The 16,378-nt window shown below is 34.9% G+C and overlaps 1 protein-coding gene across 1 annotated transcript in view; it reads left to right on the forward strand.

Moving 5' to 3' along the window:
- The window catches only part of CFAP47 (cilia and flagella associated protein 47), a 359,639-nt gene that overhangs the window by 325,247 nt on the left and 18,014 nt on the right, over positions 1 to 16,378 (forward strand). Inside the window, exons 55-56 of the mRNA XM_032474648.1 lie at positions 8,485 to 8,656; positions 12,922 to 13,083. Of these exons, the coding sequence (XP_032330539.1) occupies positions 8,485 to 8,656; positions 12,922 to 13,083 (334 nt within the window). The remainder of the gene's footprint in view (positions 1 to 8,484; positions 8,657 to 12,921; positions 13,084 to 16,378) is intronic.

A 16,378-nucleotide genomic window follows, 5' to 3' on the forward strand; every position in this document is an offset into this window, starting at 1 on the left:
TATTTCTTTTCCTCCGCTTTTCTCTGCAGACCTGCTTGTCTCCTTACTTTGCAGGCCTGTCTTCTCTGCCTTACTCTTTGACTTATACATGTGGCTCATTCGTGATCCATCAACCCTTCCTTTCACTTCACGACAGTGTGGTGGCTTCCCAAAAAGGTCATTCAGAGGTTGTGTTATTTGCAAATAAGAATTCTAAAGAGTAAATATAAAAAAGGATCTGGAAATAATATTCCATAAATGAATCACGAAAATGTCGGAATAATTTTCCACACACACTCTTACTGTAAGATTTGGAAGGCAATATTTTAAAACCTGGAAAAGGATTTATGAAATGATTACCTATATTATATGTACCCAATATATTTCATAAACTCTTTGGAATTACCAAAGTTGTTCACACTAATTATGTTCTTTTTACTTACCAGCTAGTTATTGATAGTATGAAGTATGTGCTATCAGGACATAGTATACTATTATTGGGTTGCACAGTGAGATGTTTAATTTTTAATTATATTAACTTATTAGTTATTTTTTCTCTTTGAATTTTAGTTTTATAATTGCAAAATAATGACTTAATCACAGAAAGCTTAATTTATAAAAAAATGAAATAAATGTATATGAGGAGAGGGGAATTTTCCATCACAAACCTGTCTATTCTTTACTTCAGAGAACTGTCTGTTAATAATGAAATCAGACTGATGCAAACCATTTCCATTTATCTCAAAAACATTATTATAACTTGGATACAGATTTTGCCTTAGTGAATCACGTAGTAGCATTAGACAAACATAGGAAGTCTAATCTTTAAGTAATGAAATTCTGTCGGTTTTCTTTTCTTCAACCAGTAGCCAGTACTGACAGGGAATTTTGACTGTGCATATCAGAGATAAGAATATTAGTGTAGATTAACCTCAGAGTTCAAGTGTGTAACAGAACTGCCAATTTCCAGTGATAAATATAAGTATTTTCTTATTAAAGTAGAACGTGATTCTAATAAGCAGCCAGCCTATGGTAACCATATCCCAGTGAATGTCCAGTTCCTTTCTGTAGTGAAATCACTGTTTTCTGTGTCATCCTGCTATGCTTCCGTGAATTTTAGTAGGTGAGTGTTCAAACCTTGATTTTTTTATTTGAAATCTATACTGTTGAAGGCAAAATGTTGATGCTTCTATGACATTAAGTGTAAAGGAAGGTAAAGAAATGCTTGTATTTAAGAATCATTTCAACATGTCCTTGCTACTTTAAATTGCTTAAATTGTACTCTTGTTAGGTTGCAAGTTTAAAGAAATTACAGTTCTGATCATAGAAATTGATTAAATCCTTATTACCTGGAAAAAAATCCATTTCGTACTAGATGAGCAGAGTCTATAAGGAAGCTGTCAGCATCATTCTGAGAGGTTTGAAAGGCATGTTAGAACCGTCTTGCAAATAGCTCTTGAAAGTACACCTTTTGACATGGCTCGAATTTCACTGCTTCATTACTTTTCATGTTGAAAAATAATGCTTAATATTGAATACAACTATTTGGAAGGTTTGCAGGCTTACCTCTTCCCATCATTCCCTCTGAAATCACTTTTTATCTGCTCAATACCACCAAACTTAAGAAGCTCATCTATTTTTTGGCTCAAGACATTTTAATGTGTGAAGGTTTCTTTCTGTTCTGAAACATGTCTTGCTCTACAGAAGTAGATTTGTTCAGTCTCCTCTCAACTTTAATGTTTTTCTGTCTTAATGTCTTTTCTCTGAATATTCAATAAATCAGTTGACCTCTCTCTTGTCTGAGTTCCTTAAAAGCATCTGGTAATAACTGGATTCCTTTCACTGCCCTTATTCCAAAGATGTAACCAGCTTGCCTGCCCGCCTTCTCTGTAAGTCTGCCTGCTCGCCCTTCCACTCTCACCTATTTCTTTATGAAGGAACAAGTCTGGTCACAAGCCTGAATACTATTTTAGTCTTTATGCACAGGCACACCAGCTGTTTCCACCCATGTGTGTCATTTCATTATAGTTTATTCAACACATTAAATATAATTCAAAAGTCATGTTGTTTATGCCATTTGTACTTCCTATAGTCTCTTAAATCCCTTATGATGGAAATTGAAGCACTTCACTCTATGGCTTGGACTGTGATACACTTTTAGGTGTGATCATTTATTACACCCTGTATTCCCTCATCTGAGTTTATAACTACCTGAGAAGTAGAAATGTAGAATGTAGAAATAAGGCAGATAGAGCTCAAAGTACCTTTATTATAAAGGGGAACTGGAAAATGACTTGGTATTGTGGATTCATCTAGGCGTATTAATACCTTCTACCAAAATTGAGTGTGTTTACCCTAAACTGGCCAGTTGTCGACTCCCTACAGGAATAAATAACCTACACATGAAGGAGGAAGAGAAAATGTGCATCCTGCATCAAGATACCAGGAAAGAAAGGGAATGACCTGCTAATCTGCTCATGCTTCATTTCTTCACCCAAATTCACTGATCAGATATGTTGCTTTTCTTTGGATGGCAAGTCATGATGGAGAAGGCAGATTGGTGCTGAGACTTTTTTTTCCTCCTCTACTTTCCTTTTCTTGTGAGCGAATAGGCCCCTCTATGTAAGCGTGATGAGTAGGAGGTAAGACTCCCCACCACTCCCTTCCCCTCTTCCCTTTATGTTTATCATCTTCTTTCCCTGAGAGTCCAATAAAACTATCAAACCTCATTAAATGAAAATGCCAGGACCTCTTTGCTCTCTTTCCACTCTGACTGCTCACACACACCACTGAGTTAACGAGGATTGATCACGTTCATCTCTTTTTTATTCAGCAACAATCTAGGGACCATCTTTACCGCCAGGTGTTATGCTTTAGTCTCAGAGATGCCAAAATCAACGGGACGCAGACTCGTCAAGGAATTCGCAAAACATCTATCCACCATGTTGGGTTTATGCACCTGTACTATTTTATTTAAATCAATTGGTATTGCCCTGCAGGGATACTATTATACTTGGATTTTAGACTGTATTTTGAAATGTAACTTCTGTAAGATTACAAATTATACTCTGTGGGCAGAATTTCCCCTATAACTGTATTTATTCTTCCTAAGAAACTCCGGGTCCATGCATTCTTTGTTTCTGTCTAGGGATTAGTTCAGTGACTTTCTCTCTGGGACTCTTATCTATAGGAGTGTTTTTGTCATTTAACTGCAGCTGCCTCTTCCTTTTATTCCCCAGGTGTTCTGTAGCTTGAGGCTATTTTCCTTTTGATTAATCTGTTGTCTTTTTTGAGCCTGATTTGCTGATATTTGTGTCACATTGGTCCCATTTCACCTAACACCAGTCACCTTCTTGCATGTTGTTCGCATGTCTAATGTGAACTCCCATGTTGGCTTTGGTCTGTAATCACAAACAGGTCCTGAGAAGCCTGTCATTGGTCTTCCCATGACCCTACATTGGCCTCTAGACTTGATCCTTCCCTCTGCTTCTCTTCATTTTGCTTTCTCTGCTTAACTCACTCCTTTAAGGCTTCTGCCCAGACTACTGTAATGAGACTGTCCTTGACAAGACTGTCAGCCTTATCCAGTATGCCTAAGCCTGCAGTCAGATTTGTGTCCTGAGCTTATTCAACTCAGCAGCAACATTTACTGGTTGATGCAGTTAAAGTACTTTCTGCTCTTGACTTCCGTGACTAGTCTTATTAATCTGTCATCTCCCTGGTTATCACTTCTCCATCTCTGTTTCTGGCTCCTCTTCCTCTGACCAGGATCTAAATGTTTGAGTGATCCAGGGCTCTGCCCCGAGGGCCACCAGACTCCCTTGCACACTTTCTGCACATCCAGATGATGACACTGATGGCATCTTCTCAGCTGTTGTGCCACCTGACAGGCCTGATATTCTAGGTTGTGAAATCCGAAGTCAGGCATCATAGGTTCTTCCATTTAGTCTCTGTAGGGCCTTGAGAAAACTACTTTACTTCTCTATAAACTTTGTTTCTTCAACTGCAATACAGAGATAGTAATGGTATCTATTTCATACAGTATTTTTCAAGACTAAGTGTGGATGAATACAATCCTTCAGAGTGCCTGGTCCTTAGTGAGTGGTCCATGAATGTTAGATAATACCATTATTATCATTTAAAGCTCTAGTTGGGTGTTCTGTGACAGTGATGTACGAGAGGGCCCATCATCTTCAGTCACTAATGGATGCTATTTTGAAATGGAAACATGATCTTTCAGTGTCATTCAGTGGGTTTTTCTCATGAAAACATAAAAGAATATTCTATCAAAAAGAAAGTGCAAAAATATGATTACCTAAACCTTGGATAGAGTCTGAAATTGGGTGCTAATTGCTAAAAGCTCAGATAAAATATTTATGTTACAAGAAGTTCCTTTATCTTTTATTTCTGGTTATTTGTTTAAAATAAAATGTGTAATAAGAGTATCAGCTCTGTGGCTGCTTTCTTCCTTTAATTTTCATTTTGTAGTTTACTGTACTTGCAGTCATGTCAGAATTTGCAGTTATTTTAAGTTAATCAAATGTTTGGTCTATTAAATGACCTTATAAAAGTGAAGTGAAACATGTCAATGAACTACCCCTTCAAAAAGATACACAATTTTTTTAAAATAATAAGAGTGTGCAGATGGCACATTCTTCATTATCGGTTCAAAGAAAATAGCTTTAGGCCATTTATCCAGTATCCTCTATTTTCTTTGAAGTCCTCGCTGTCTTCATCAAGTTTCAAGTTTGTCTTCAGTACTCATTCATTCCTTGTGTGATGATTATGTTCTGTCAAACAAGTGTATATGCCTATTATTAATGACGAGACAGCTTCAGAAATTTAGGGAAAGAACATGAGTAACAGTGTTTATTATACTTTGATATTCATTTCTCTATAATTGAGACATTTTCGTTGGGATTACTCTGGAATATAATTCTTACAGATTAAAATGTACCTGGTATAAAATACCTAATTTCAAAGGTATTTGGTAAATAGATTGATTACAGTCGAATGCTTTTTGATTATTTATCATGTTTAGGCAAAGGTTCTCCTTTTAAAAATTACTAATGTCTTCCACATTGAGTAAAATTCAGTCATTGTCCTGAGAAAATCTGCCCTGAGAAAAACAGGCACCCTTGGCCAACATAGCTCCCACTTCATGATTTGTTGACACGATACAGGCATTTCGTTGAATGATAATTCTTCAGGGATCATGTTTGGATGGGAGACATGCTCCATTTATTCAATATAGTGACTTTGCTGCCATACTCAAGTGATTATTACCATTATTATTTAAAGAGACAATAGATGATAGATAGGCAGGCAGACAGATACAGATATATCGTACTCTACAATTCTCTGAAACCTGTTTGATTAAATATTTTGTATGTATGTTAAGGGCATGAACACAGTACTGAAGTGATAAGCTCATGATTCTAGTTATCTGTCATGACTGCTTATATAGGTTCCGCTTCACGCATCACAGGGCATTACTTGGTCTTAATCTGCATCTTCCTCTCATCCTTGTGCAGATCACTGCCTGGTCTTGAACTACTGCAGAAACTTCATTAACTTCTCCCCTGATCTCCTTTTGCTCAGTTTACCACTAAAAGAGCACATTACTTCCATATTTCAAACATTCATTAGGTTCTTGTTATTCTTACAAGTCTCAAATCTTCAACATGCCCTGCACGGTCTTGCCTACTTTGTCTGTTTCATCTCTTGACAAGTTCTTCCCACTCCCTTTGCTCCATCTGCTTAAGTTCTTTCTCAAATGGGCTGAGTTGGTTTCCACCATGGAAAATTCCTCCATGCCACTCTGATGCCTAGGAGGCATTTTCTTTCTCTCTACATCCAGGTAACCCTTCTCACCTTTCAACTTTGATGTATTGGTCTGCTCCTCAGGACCTTAGCAGTCAGGCTCCCAGGACCTATGCTCTCATAGCTTCCTTCACTTCTCTATAGTAGCTGTTATCACAGTGGTCATTTCAAAACTAGTGGTATCATTGATAGTTTATTGGCACTTCTTTCCTCCTAATCATAATCTCCGTGAGGACAAGAACTTTACTTGTCATTTCAAGGAAAGCTTTCAATTATTACTCATCAATTGAATAAAGAAATGAAAATGTAAATGATAAGAAAAATGTTATGTTTTTAAAGTATGTTTAGATGTTGGCTGAGGAAACAAACTTATCTGCCTCATATTCATGAATTTAGCCATAGCTAGGAAGTTTTATTGGGGCAAAAGCTACAGTCCTAGTGAACAGTTCACGAAAGTCTTCAGAGAATGGGAGACAACTGAAAATTGCAAGTGCTTTAAGACAAGCCTATATATTATAAGACAGAAAAAAAAAAGAGATTAGTAAATCTTTACATACCTGTTAAAACACAATTGAAATTAAATATATATCTCTCCTGACTATTAATTTTATGAGTTCAAGTGTCTTTTTAAGAGTTTGCTAAAAAAGGACAATATTTTTTTGTATCAAAACAATTTGTTACAATAGTCCCAAGGACTGTTGACTCATAAGTTTGAAATTGTAATCTGTATTAGGAGAAACTGCATTTATTATTACTTTTTTTAGAAATGTGCAGTTATTCTCTCAAAGTTAGGAGCTGTTTGTCATGAGTGATTAATTTTATCCAAAACTCAGATGATAATTTACGCTGGCCCCACTGACTTAGCTCTTGTCAACCCAATCCACATAAAAATACTATACAGATTTGCTCCAAGTTGGGAACATAGCAAAAGGCATGTTTTTAACTTGATAATATGACTTCTCAAATAAATGCAGAGACTCCAATAGGTTAGCTCTAAGACACAATACAGAATGTCAGTTTTTTACGATTTTGTGTAACCTGATTTTTGTCCCTGTCCCTTAGGTACTCATATTAATATATTCACATTACAGACAAGAGAGATATATGTAGTTAGAAAAAATACTAATGTGGTTCCTACTTGCTTCCCCCCACCCCTTGCTGATAATCACTCCTGTATTTTGTACCAGTGGATCTTCTTATGATTGGAATTATGACATCCATAGTGACAGATTACCCACAGGGGGTTCAGTGCTTCTGAAACTAAATTTAGCTTCTCATTTCCTATCTTCATTCTGACACAGCCATTCCCATAAAGGCTTCAATAATTAAGCAGAAACAGATGTACATTTCAACTACATACAGTATTTGCTTTGAGAAAATATAATATTATTTGAATGCAGTGGAAATTCCATCTCCCATTAAACACTCTAAAAGTCTGAAATGCTGTTTCTGCGTATGGTTTATGGCTTCCTATGGAGCATTTCCATATTCCATTCTGAGAACAAACAGACACGCTAAATGTAGACACTCTGATTTTGCTACAACAAAGAATGGTTATTGTTAGGAACAATTGCCGATTTTGTCAACAGGATGAAAATTAGCAATTCAGGAGGTCAGAGATATATTTTTACATGTGGAAACAGAAAAAAAGAGATCCTGCAATGGTGTGAGTCAGTTGGTTATCTTACATTAATAAAGTTTACTGAGTAATCATTTACTGTGACTTGGGTTTGTTACAGCCAAGCTATTTTTCAGAGTTGTATCACAGAAAATATAATCAGTTACTTCTGAAAAGTGATCCGATTTCTGTTATGATTGCTTAGAGAAAAGTGGCCATCAGTTCTGTGAATCCAAGGATAACTTTTAACTTTACATGCTATAGACAGACTTTAGAAATCAGCTCACCTGTGGACCAGGTCAAGTCACAGTTCTCTAGACCTCTCTTCCACGATCTGTAGACAACAAAGTTCTTGATTCGTGACCTGGGCTCCTTACGTATACATGGAGAATAAATATAGCAGATGTTTGTGCTTCTCTTCCATATGCCAATCTTGAATTAAAGATATTTTTCACATGCACCTAACAAAACCCTGCTGTAACTTCCCTCTGGTAGCCTACTGGTTAAGAAAATATGGTTAATCATATTGTCTGTCCCCAAGACTGAAACATGGAAAACTCTCTTTTACTAAAATATTCCAGAGCTTTAAAATCCCTAATAGATTGGGATGCTGTTTTAATATTGTTTAAACTTAAATCAAATTGTTCTTTATAAATTACAAGCCTATAGGCTTTTAATGCATTTATTATATAGAGCACATCATATTATTTGTTTTTTATAGCAAATATTGATTATTAGTTTCCATTTGACTATTTCTTATTTCATAAATCAGAATTTTAAGGATTTAAGGATGGTGGGTACATTTTTAAAATATTCCTTCATTTATTTATTTACCTTGGGTACATTTTTTTAATATTCCTTCATTTACTTATTTACCTTTTAACAGAAACATACTGAGCACTGTTGTTTACCTGGTAATGGGCTAGGTATTATGAACACAAGGCTAGATAACATATACCCTCTCCCTCCCTTTAAATACCTGTGCATGATTACTGTTGAGATATGATTGGTTTTCAATCTATTCATATTTAAATTAAAATGTATTTTAATTTTGATTTTCCTAGATACATCTATGAAACGTGAATTTGAATATGAAATTCAGTTTGAATCTGAAGCTGTGAAGGCTAACTTGGAATCCTGTGTGGCTTTATATTTGATGAAAAAATCTTATGATATGAAGAATGAAAGGATAACATTGGTCTTCAGTTTGATATTCGCACCAAAGAAACCATTGACGTAAACCTGCTTTTATACCTGTTTTCTTTAAACAATGTTATTACTCTTTTACACTAAATAATGTTGGTTTTTCTTTCCATCTTTCTAAATTTGGATTGCATTCCTTCTTTGATGCTGTTGAGGTAAATATTTCAGGCTAGATTATTTCTAGCTATCATGCCAGGGAAAGTATTCTGATGGAAAAAATTCCAAATTATCAGAAATCTAAGATATCCTTCAAGAATTGTGACCTCTCTGAGGTCATTGTGATATGATATTAGCAAACGGGGGCAGTCAACTTTGAAAATAATTTTTTAAATTACCAATATGGTGCTTTACATTGGCAACATGATATCTCAAGATACTACTTCTCAGAACCAGTTCAGATGATGAAAATGCCTGAACTATGTTCTTTTTAATTGCTGTCATTACCCTTTTACCACCTCAAACCGTAACACTGCACATTCTTTAGTAACGTATAAGAAGATCACAGTAGAATCTGTGAGAATAGTGTGAAAGCTTTGAATGTCTGTCCTCTGGGAAATCTCATCCAGTGTCTTAATATTCATTCTTTAGGCAACTAATTCTTAACATCTACATATACTGTATGATAGGTCACATCTGAAATAGGACTTTATGTCTTAATGCAGAGATACTGATCAGAACCACAGTATGCACAAAGTACAAAATACAGCCTGGCATTGAAAAAACACTTGAAAGTATTACTTGTGATTTTAACCTTTTCTGTAATTCAACTGTATATTTGATGAAGCCATGCGTGTTTTAAAAGTGGCTTTGAATATATAGTCCAATAACTAAGAGATACCAGAGTCATCTTCAGGAAGTAGTAATAAAGTCAGGCTGCAAGCAGAAAGTATACTGTAAACATTGACACTACCCTCTTTTATCTTCTCTTTCATTTTCATAGTTTTATATGTTTGTTAGCATTTTTTCACATTTAGCTTCATATTATATTGATTTAGTGATATGGAAATTACCAGCAACAATCAGAAGGGGAAAATGTTATCATTAGTGAATATGAGCAGAACCAATGTGAAATTATATTCATTCAGCGTTTTGTTGATTTAGAGCTTCTTGGTGAATATTTGAGAAACTGATTTAGGACCACTTGTATTCATGACTTAAAATTTTTTGTGAGTGTTTTCTGATTTTCTGATGTTAGGTAGTTTAATAATTCTGTTTTGTGCACATATGTATATCATTTGCTTTTATCATTCCTTTTTCCATATATATTTCGGGTGGTCCACTGCAAGACGCAACATTAAATGGCAAAAAAAAAAAAAAAAACACAAAATAAAACCAATAGCTCTAAATTATGAAAAAGAACAAGAAAATAATTATACCTAAACCATGCTTTACCTAGATAATTAAACTAAGTATTAAATTTAATTCTTCTATTCCTAGTTGATAAGGTAAAAAGGACAGCAAAATGTTCATGTTTTGGTAAAAGAAAATATAACATTGTTTCATAATAGTAAATACAAGGTAATTTTTCATATTCAGCCTTTCACAGGAGAACACTGACATTATAAAAATAATGCTCAGGACCCTAAACAGTGGCTTCACAAAAAATAAAATAATAAAAACAGAAATACTATTCCTAAAGGTTTTACTTTTTCTTTCAATAAAAATTAAGGGTCTATTACCAAAACATAAAATAATCAGTAGTTAATATTATCATGAATCAGTTTCATGATTCTAATTTAGCACAGGTCTGAACATTTTTTAAATAGAGAAATGGTAGATATCATTTATATTAGGCTATCCTGAGAAATAAGAATTATCTTAGCTTGACTTTTTCCTAGAACTGTTCCCCTGTTCAAGAGATGAACGAACAGAATGAGAACCCAAAGTCCTATTTCATAGGGTTTGGGATAGAAAACTTGCCATAGGAAATAACATATATGTACATTGTTAGGAATCCACAGTATTGACCATAAAATAGTTCACTGTGTCATCCCTGAAATTGAGTGGTCTTCCTCACTTTGGGCCAAAAAGTTTGACTTGGTGGCTTCCCACTAACTCAAAGAATTGGCTGCTGAATGAAATTACTCAGCATTGTTCATTTGATCGTATTCATTCACTTATTCAGAAATCTTTTCGCATCTACAAGAGGCAAAATCCCTGCACTTTTGGAATAGATAGTCTAGTGAGAGTGATGGATAAGAGAGAATTAAATGGTAAACAGTAACATCTCAGATTGTCCTGAGAAAAAAATAAGGGGAAATAGAAAGCGATGAAGGGTGTATATCAGATAAGGTAGACAGGCTTCCATGAAGAGGTGATGTCTGAAGAAAGACCTTATAGATGGGAAGAGCTTGGAAGGGTATTTGAGACAGAGGAGATTATAAATGCAGAGGTCATGATACAGGAAAGAATTTGATATGAACAATGAGAACAATGAATGGTTAAGGAGGCCAATGTTTGTCTAACATAGCAAAAGAGAAAGTAACCAGTTGGAGAATTTGACCAGGATCTGATCAAATAGGGTCATAAGGCTATGAATTCATCTTTTATGTTAGAAACAGTTGGAGATGAGTAAAGGATAAATATTTGAGGGACCGATTTAGGACAACTCATGTACATCATTCATAAACTTCTGTAAGTGCTGTGTGATAATCTGATGTAGTTTAACAATTGTTTTTTTGCATATATGTACATATTCACTTACTTCTGCAATTCCTTGCTCCACATGACTTTGGGGTGGTTCAAATGAAGATACAGAGTTAAATAATAAAAACTAAAATAAAACAAATCACTCAAAATGTTGGAATTCCTCTCCTTGTGAGATGGCAAGAGTAGAAGTGGGAAGACCAGTTATTGAAATAGTGCTTTTGAAATAGTGCTAAGAAGGAATATGGTTTCATTTACTAAGACAGGAGAGTGAGAGAGGTATAGCTTTAGAATTTGCATTTTGGGGTATAAGTTTAAGATGGTATATCAGTCATCATGGGCTTCATTATATTGCATGATATTTCATTCTTTCAATGCAATACACTTTATTGTTTGAAGCACTCTACTGAAGGAATATTTTTAAAATTTTGGTACCAGTTTTTTGATAGTATAAATAATGCTTCAGTGGACATCTTTATAAACATCACTTCTTAAAATCTTTGAGGCATATCTCTGAGGGAAATTACTGATAGTGAATTAGCTGGTTTAGCATGTACAGCTTTCAAACTTGTTAAGATAGTATCTAATTCTTCCCCAAATGGTTGAGTAATTTTATAGTCCTATCTAAAGAGGGCAAGAGTTCCTAGAACTGTTCTGACATTTTTGTATAAGAAGATTGTGATTTCTCTGTCCAATCTGATATATGATATTGCAACCACACAGTTCCATGTTTGAGTCATTTCTACCCTAAGCAAGCCAACAAACTGGTAACCATTCCTCTGCTTCAGCTCCTGCCCTGTGTCTCCACTCTCCTTCATAGCCAAGTGCCTAGAAGAGCTATCTTTACTCTCTTTGTTAATTCTCAACTGCCATTGATGATATGTTATTGTGTAAACTGTGGTCTTAATCAATTGCAATTTAACTTTTAAAAGCTTCAATTTAAGTCATTTTGTGAGGCTTTGTAAGTGTTCACAGAAAATATATTTCTTTTATGTGAAGCAATTGTTGAAAATTTTTTCTCATGGTGTTTTGTATTGAACAGAAAATCCCAGAGAAGGTTATAGCTCAGTGGTAGAGTGCGTGCCTAGCGTGCATGAGGTTCTGGGTTCAATCCCCAGTACTGCAATTAAAAAAATAAATAGATAGATAAATAAACCTAATTACCTCCCTCATAATAAAGGAGTGATTGCTGCCCTAAAATGTGAGCAGAACTTGTATTATAATATATTAAGTATGCATATGAACAGAAAATCTCCATATGCAGTAATACCTTTTAGTGTAACACTTGGGTCCATTTGCCATTGTCTCCTCATAATATAATGTTCTCTGATGGTTCCAGAAAATTTGCAGAATCAATCCTGCATATGTTACTGGTTCTTAGCAAACAGTGAGTAAAATTACTAGAGACTAAATAAGATGCCCTACGAAATAATTACCTCAAAGGGAGAATGATAATGTGAACTGAAACCTATGAAATTTTTCCTAAAATGTAATTAATAGTCATCTACATTTTTTCAAGAATTAAAAGTCTCAATGTTTTACTGAAACCACAGGTTTTTACTTACATTTTCACCTTAGATATTGATCTGCTATACTGTGTTCTCTTGGCTTGTTTTCCTGTAGTATCCTTACAGTCTCTTTTTCTATTCAAGGTCTCATGTTATGCTGGCAGTAGAGTGCCTAACATACGGGATCTGGAGGTTTCCCATGATGCTGGTTGCTACTGAGCCTGATGTGGATGACGTCATTGACATCGAAGGGGTTGGTTTATTTAAGGAATCTACTATTGACTTAAGGCTGACAAGTCAGACAAGGTAATACATCAAGCAAAAAGTATGTAACTGGTTTTGTGAATGTAATTTATGCTGAACTGGGAAACAAAATTTAAGATGGAAAGTTCTGTTATGTCACCTGTTGCTGATTAAGCCAGAGAAGTATTACTTCTATGAATGAAAGCTTTACATATTTCATATTTAGTATTTAAAAATTAGAAAATTAAGTCCGCAAAGTGAAGACCAAAAACAATAAGAAAAAGTAAGTAAATATTGATACTTAGAATACTATATTTTCAAAGGATCTTTTAGTGTATTTTTTCAGATTGTTGGGATGTTTTTCAGTAAATTTTAATGGTTTGGGGTTATTAAGTGGTTTAACTAAGTAGAGATGATGCATAATGTATATTGATTCCATTTTCTGTATTACTATGCTCAACCATAGCACTCTTTGTAACACATGTGATAACATAGCCAGCATGACAGTACTTTTACCTATGACACATGTAAAATATATTTTACAGCTTTTTTTGAGGGATAACATACACAGCATAAAATTCACCCATTGTTGGTGTGCATTTCAATATTTTTCTGAAAGTGTACAGAATTGGCAATCTAGGTTTAGAACCACATTCTAGATTTAGAATCTTCCATCTCCCCTCAAATTTCCCTCAGGCACCTTTGCTATCAACCCCTATTCCCACCCCCAGCCTCAGGCACCCAGTGATTTGCTTTCTGTCTCTTTAACCTTGCCTTTTCTGGATATTTTATATAAAAAAATCACCCAATGTGTACTGTTTGTATTTAAATTTTTTTGGAAGCAGTTTTAGGTTTCCAACAAATAGAGAGGAGGGCACAGAGACTTCTCATATAGCCCCTGTCCCCATACCTGCATAGCCTCCCCCATTATCAACTTCACTCACAAGACTGGTACATTTAATAAGGATTGACCTACACTGACACATCATAATTACCCAAAGTCCATAGTTTGCCTTAGAGCGCGTTGTTGTACATTCTCTCGGTTTGGACAAAAGTATAGTGATGTATGTGTATCATTATAGTATCACGCAGAGTATTTTCACTGCCCTAAAAATCCTCTGTGCTGTCCCTATTCATCTCTCTTACCCCACCCCTAGAAACCACTGACCTTTCTTGTTTCCATAGTTTTGTCTTTTCCAGAATGTTATATAATTGGGATCACATAGTATGTAGCCTTTTCAGATGGGCTTCTTTTAATAAGTAATATGCATTCGAGGTTTATCCATGTCTTTTCATGCCTTGATAGCTCTTTTCTTTTTAGCACTGAATAATATTCCGCTATCTGGATGTATCAGTTTATTCATCCATTCATCTACTAAAGGACAATTTAAAAAGTGAAAATTTGCATGGTGTAATGTTTTTTATACTTTTACTTTCAATCGACCTTTATCACTAAATTTGAAGCGTATTTTTTGTAGACAACATATAATTGGATAATCCTTTTAAATTCATTTTGCCAGTCTCTTAACTTCCATGGGTGTGCATTTACATCACTGACATCTACAGTAATGATTGATGTATCAGGTTTATTTCTGCGATTTCATTATTCATTTTGTTTCTTTCATCTGTTTTCCTTTTCTTGCCTTTCTATTGATAACCTGAACTGTTTTTAGAATCCACTGTTATTTATCTATATTGGTTTTTTTAAATACATATCACTGAATAGTTTGTTTTTAATAGTTGCAGTATTACGATACGCAAATGCAACAATTTACAGTCTACTGCTGTAGACAGTTTGCTACCTCAGGATAAGTGTGGAAACCTCATTTCCGTTGGTTCCTTTACCCTCTCCATTTTTTAAATGTATAGTCACTACATACATTGAGCACCGTGTCCGATGATGTTATAATCTTTGCTTCACTTGTAAACTGATGAGCAGGGTAGTCCATTATACCTACCCCTATTCTTACCCATTCCATTGTTTTTGCTTCCCTTCTACAGTCCCAGCCTCCTCCTATTTTAATTTCTTTTTTGTTAGAGGAACTTCCTCTAGCTATTTTTTAAGATTAGCTCTGCTAGTGACACATTCTGTTCGCTTTCCTTAATCTGAGATTACTCCTTCATTAATGAGGACTATTTTTGCTCGATACTGAATTCATGGTTCATAGTTCTCTCCCATCATTTCTTGAAAAAATGTGCCACTTCTATCTGGATTGTATGGTTTCTGAGGAGAAGTGTACTGTCACTTCAACAGTTGTTCCCCTCTAGGTAACATTTCATTTCTCTCTAGCTCCCTTCAAGATGTATTATTTGATTTTAGTTTTCAGAAGTTTGATTATGATGAGTCTTGTCATGTAATATCTGCTGTCACTATTAGTCTCAGTTCAATGAAGACAGGGACTAGGACTGTCTTGGTCAGTGCCAGATATCTAAGGGATGCTTGATAAGTATGCCCTGAAAGAATGAAAATCCCCAAGCACTTTGGTTTCCATGCCAATAAGGAACAGTTATCACTGAATATAAATTTGCCTTGAAGTGCACTTAGCGACAAAACAGAAGCTTGATGTCTTTCTTAGGTTTCTGGAATTTAATGGCACATAGAATTATTTGCTATTCCTTCTGAGATACCTTTTAAAACTCTTTAAAAACATTTTATAAAGTTCATTCATAATACTTTAAAGTGTCTCTTTGTATTCTTATGTACTGCACAAAACTCTTACATCAATATATTTTAAGTCTTCAAAGTAAGTTGTTTACTGTAATAAAAAAATGTAATGGGTTAATCAGCTCCAGATAAACACAGTTATGGGTATGATTAGAGCTCTGCTCTTTTAATAACTTATTAAATATTCTTAACTATTTGGCCTGTATAATCTTCTCAGGTGAGTTTTAAAGTATTCCCTGTGCGATCAGCAGTGCAAAAGTGAGTTTCTTTTTATTGGCAGGCAGGAAATTTTAGTATCATACTTACTTACTTTGAGAAAGCTGCCTCTTGGGCAGGAAATCAATTTTCCTTCACCTAGGGTTTTTTTTGGATATATACCTGGCATTTGGGTGAAGGGGAGGTACCTGTGACTTACTCATAGAGTTTTAGGTTAAAAGTCTAAATTCCTTCATCTACTTTTATATGTGCATCTGGCCTACACACACTTGGGCTTTGCTCATGGTTTTTGCTACTACAGGTCTGTTTTGCATGATCCACACCACATTTCCCATATAGGTGAAAATTTACTAAAGAGATGCACGGTAGAAGCTACCTAGAATATGAGAAAGTGGGCTGATTGCATCACCTGTATGGGCCTTTAATGAGTAAACTTATCTTTCTTCTTTCTGGGTTGTAGAAAATAAATAATCAATA

Source organism: Camelus ferus, chromosome X (genome assembly GCF_009834535.1).
Source record: "Camelus ferus isolate YT-003-E chromosome X, BCGSAC_Cfer_1.0, whole genome shotgun sequence".
NCBI lineage: Eukaryota > Metazoa > Chordata > Mammalia > Artiodactyla > Camelidae > Camelus > Camelus ferus.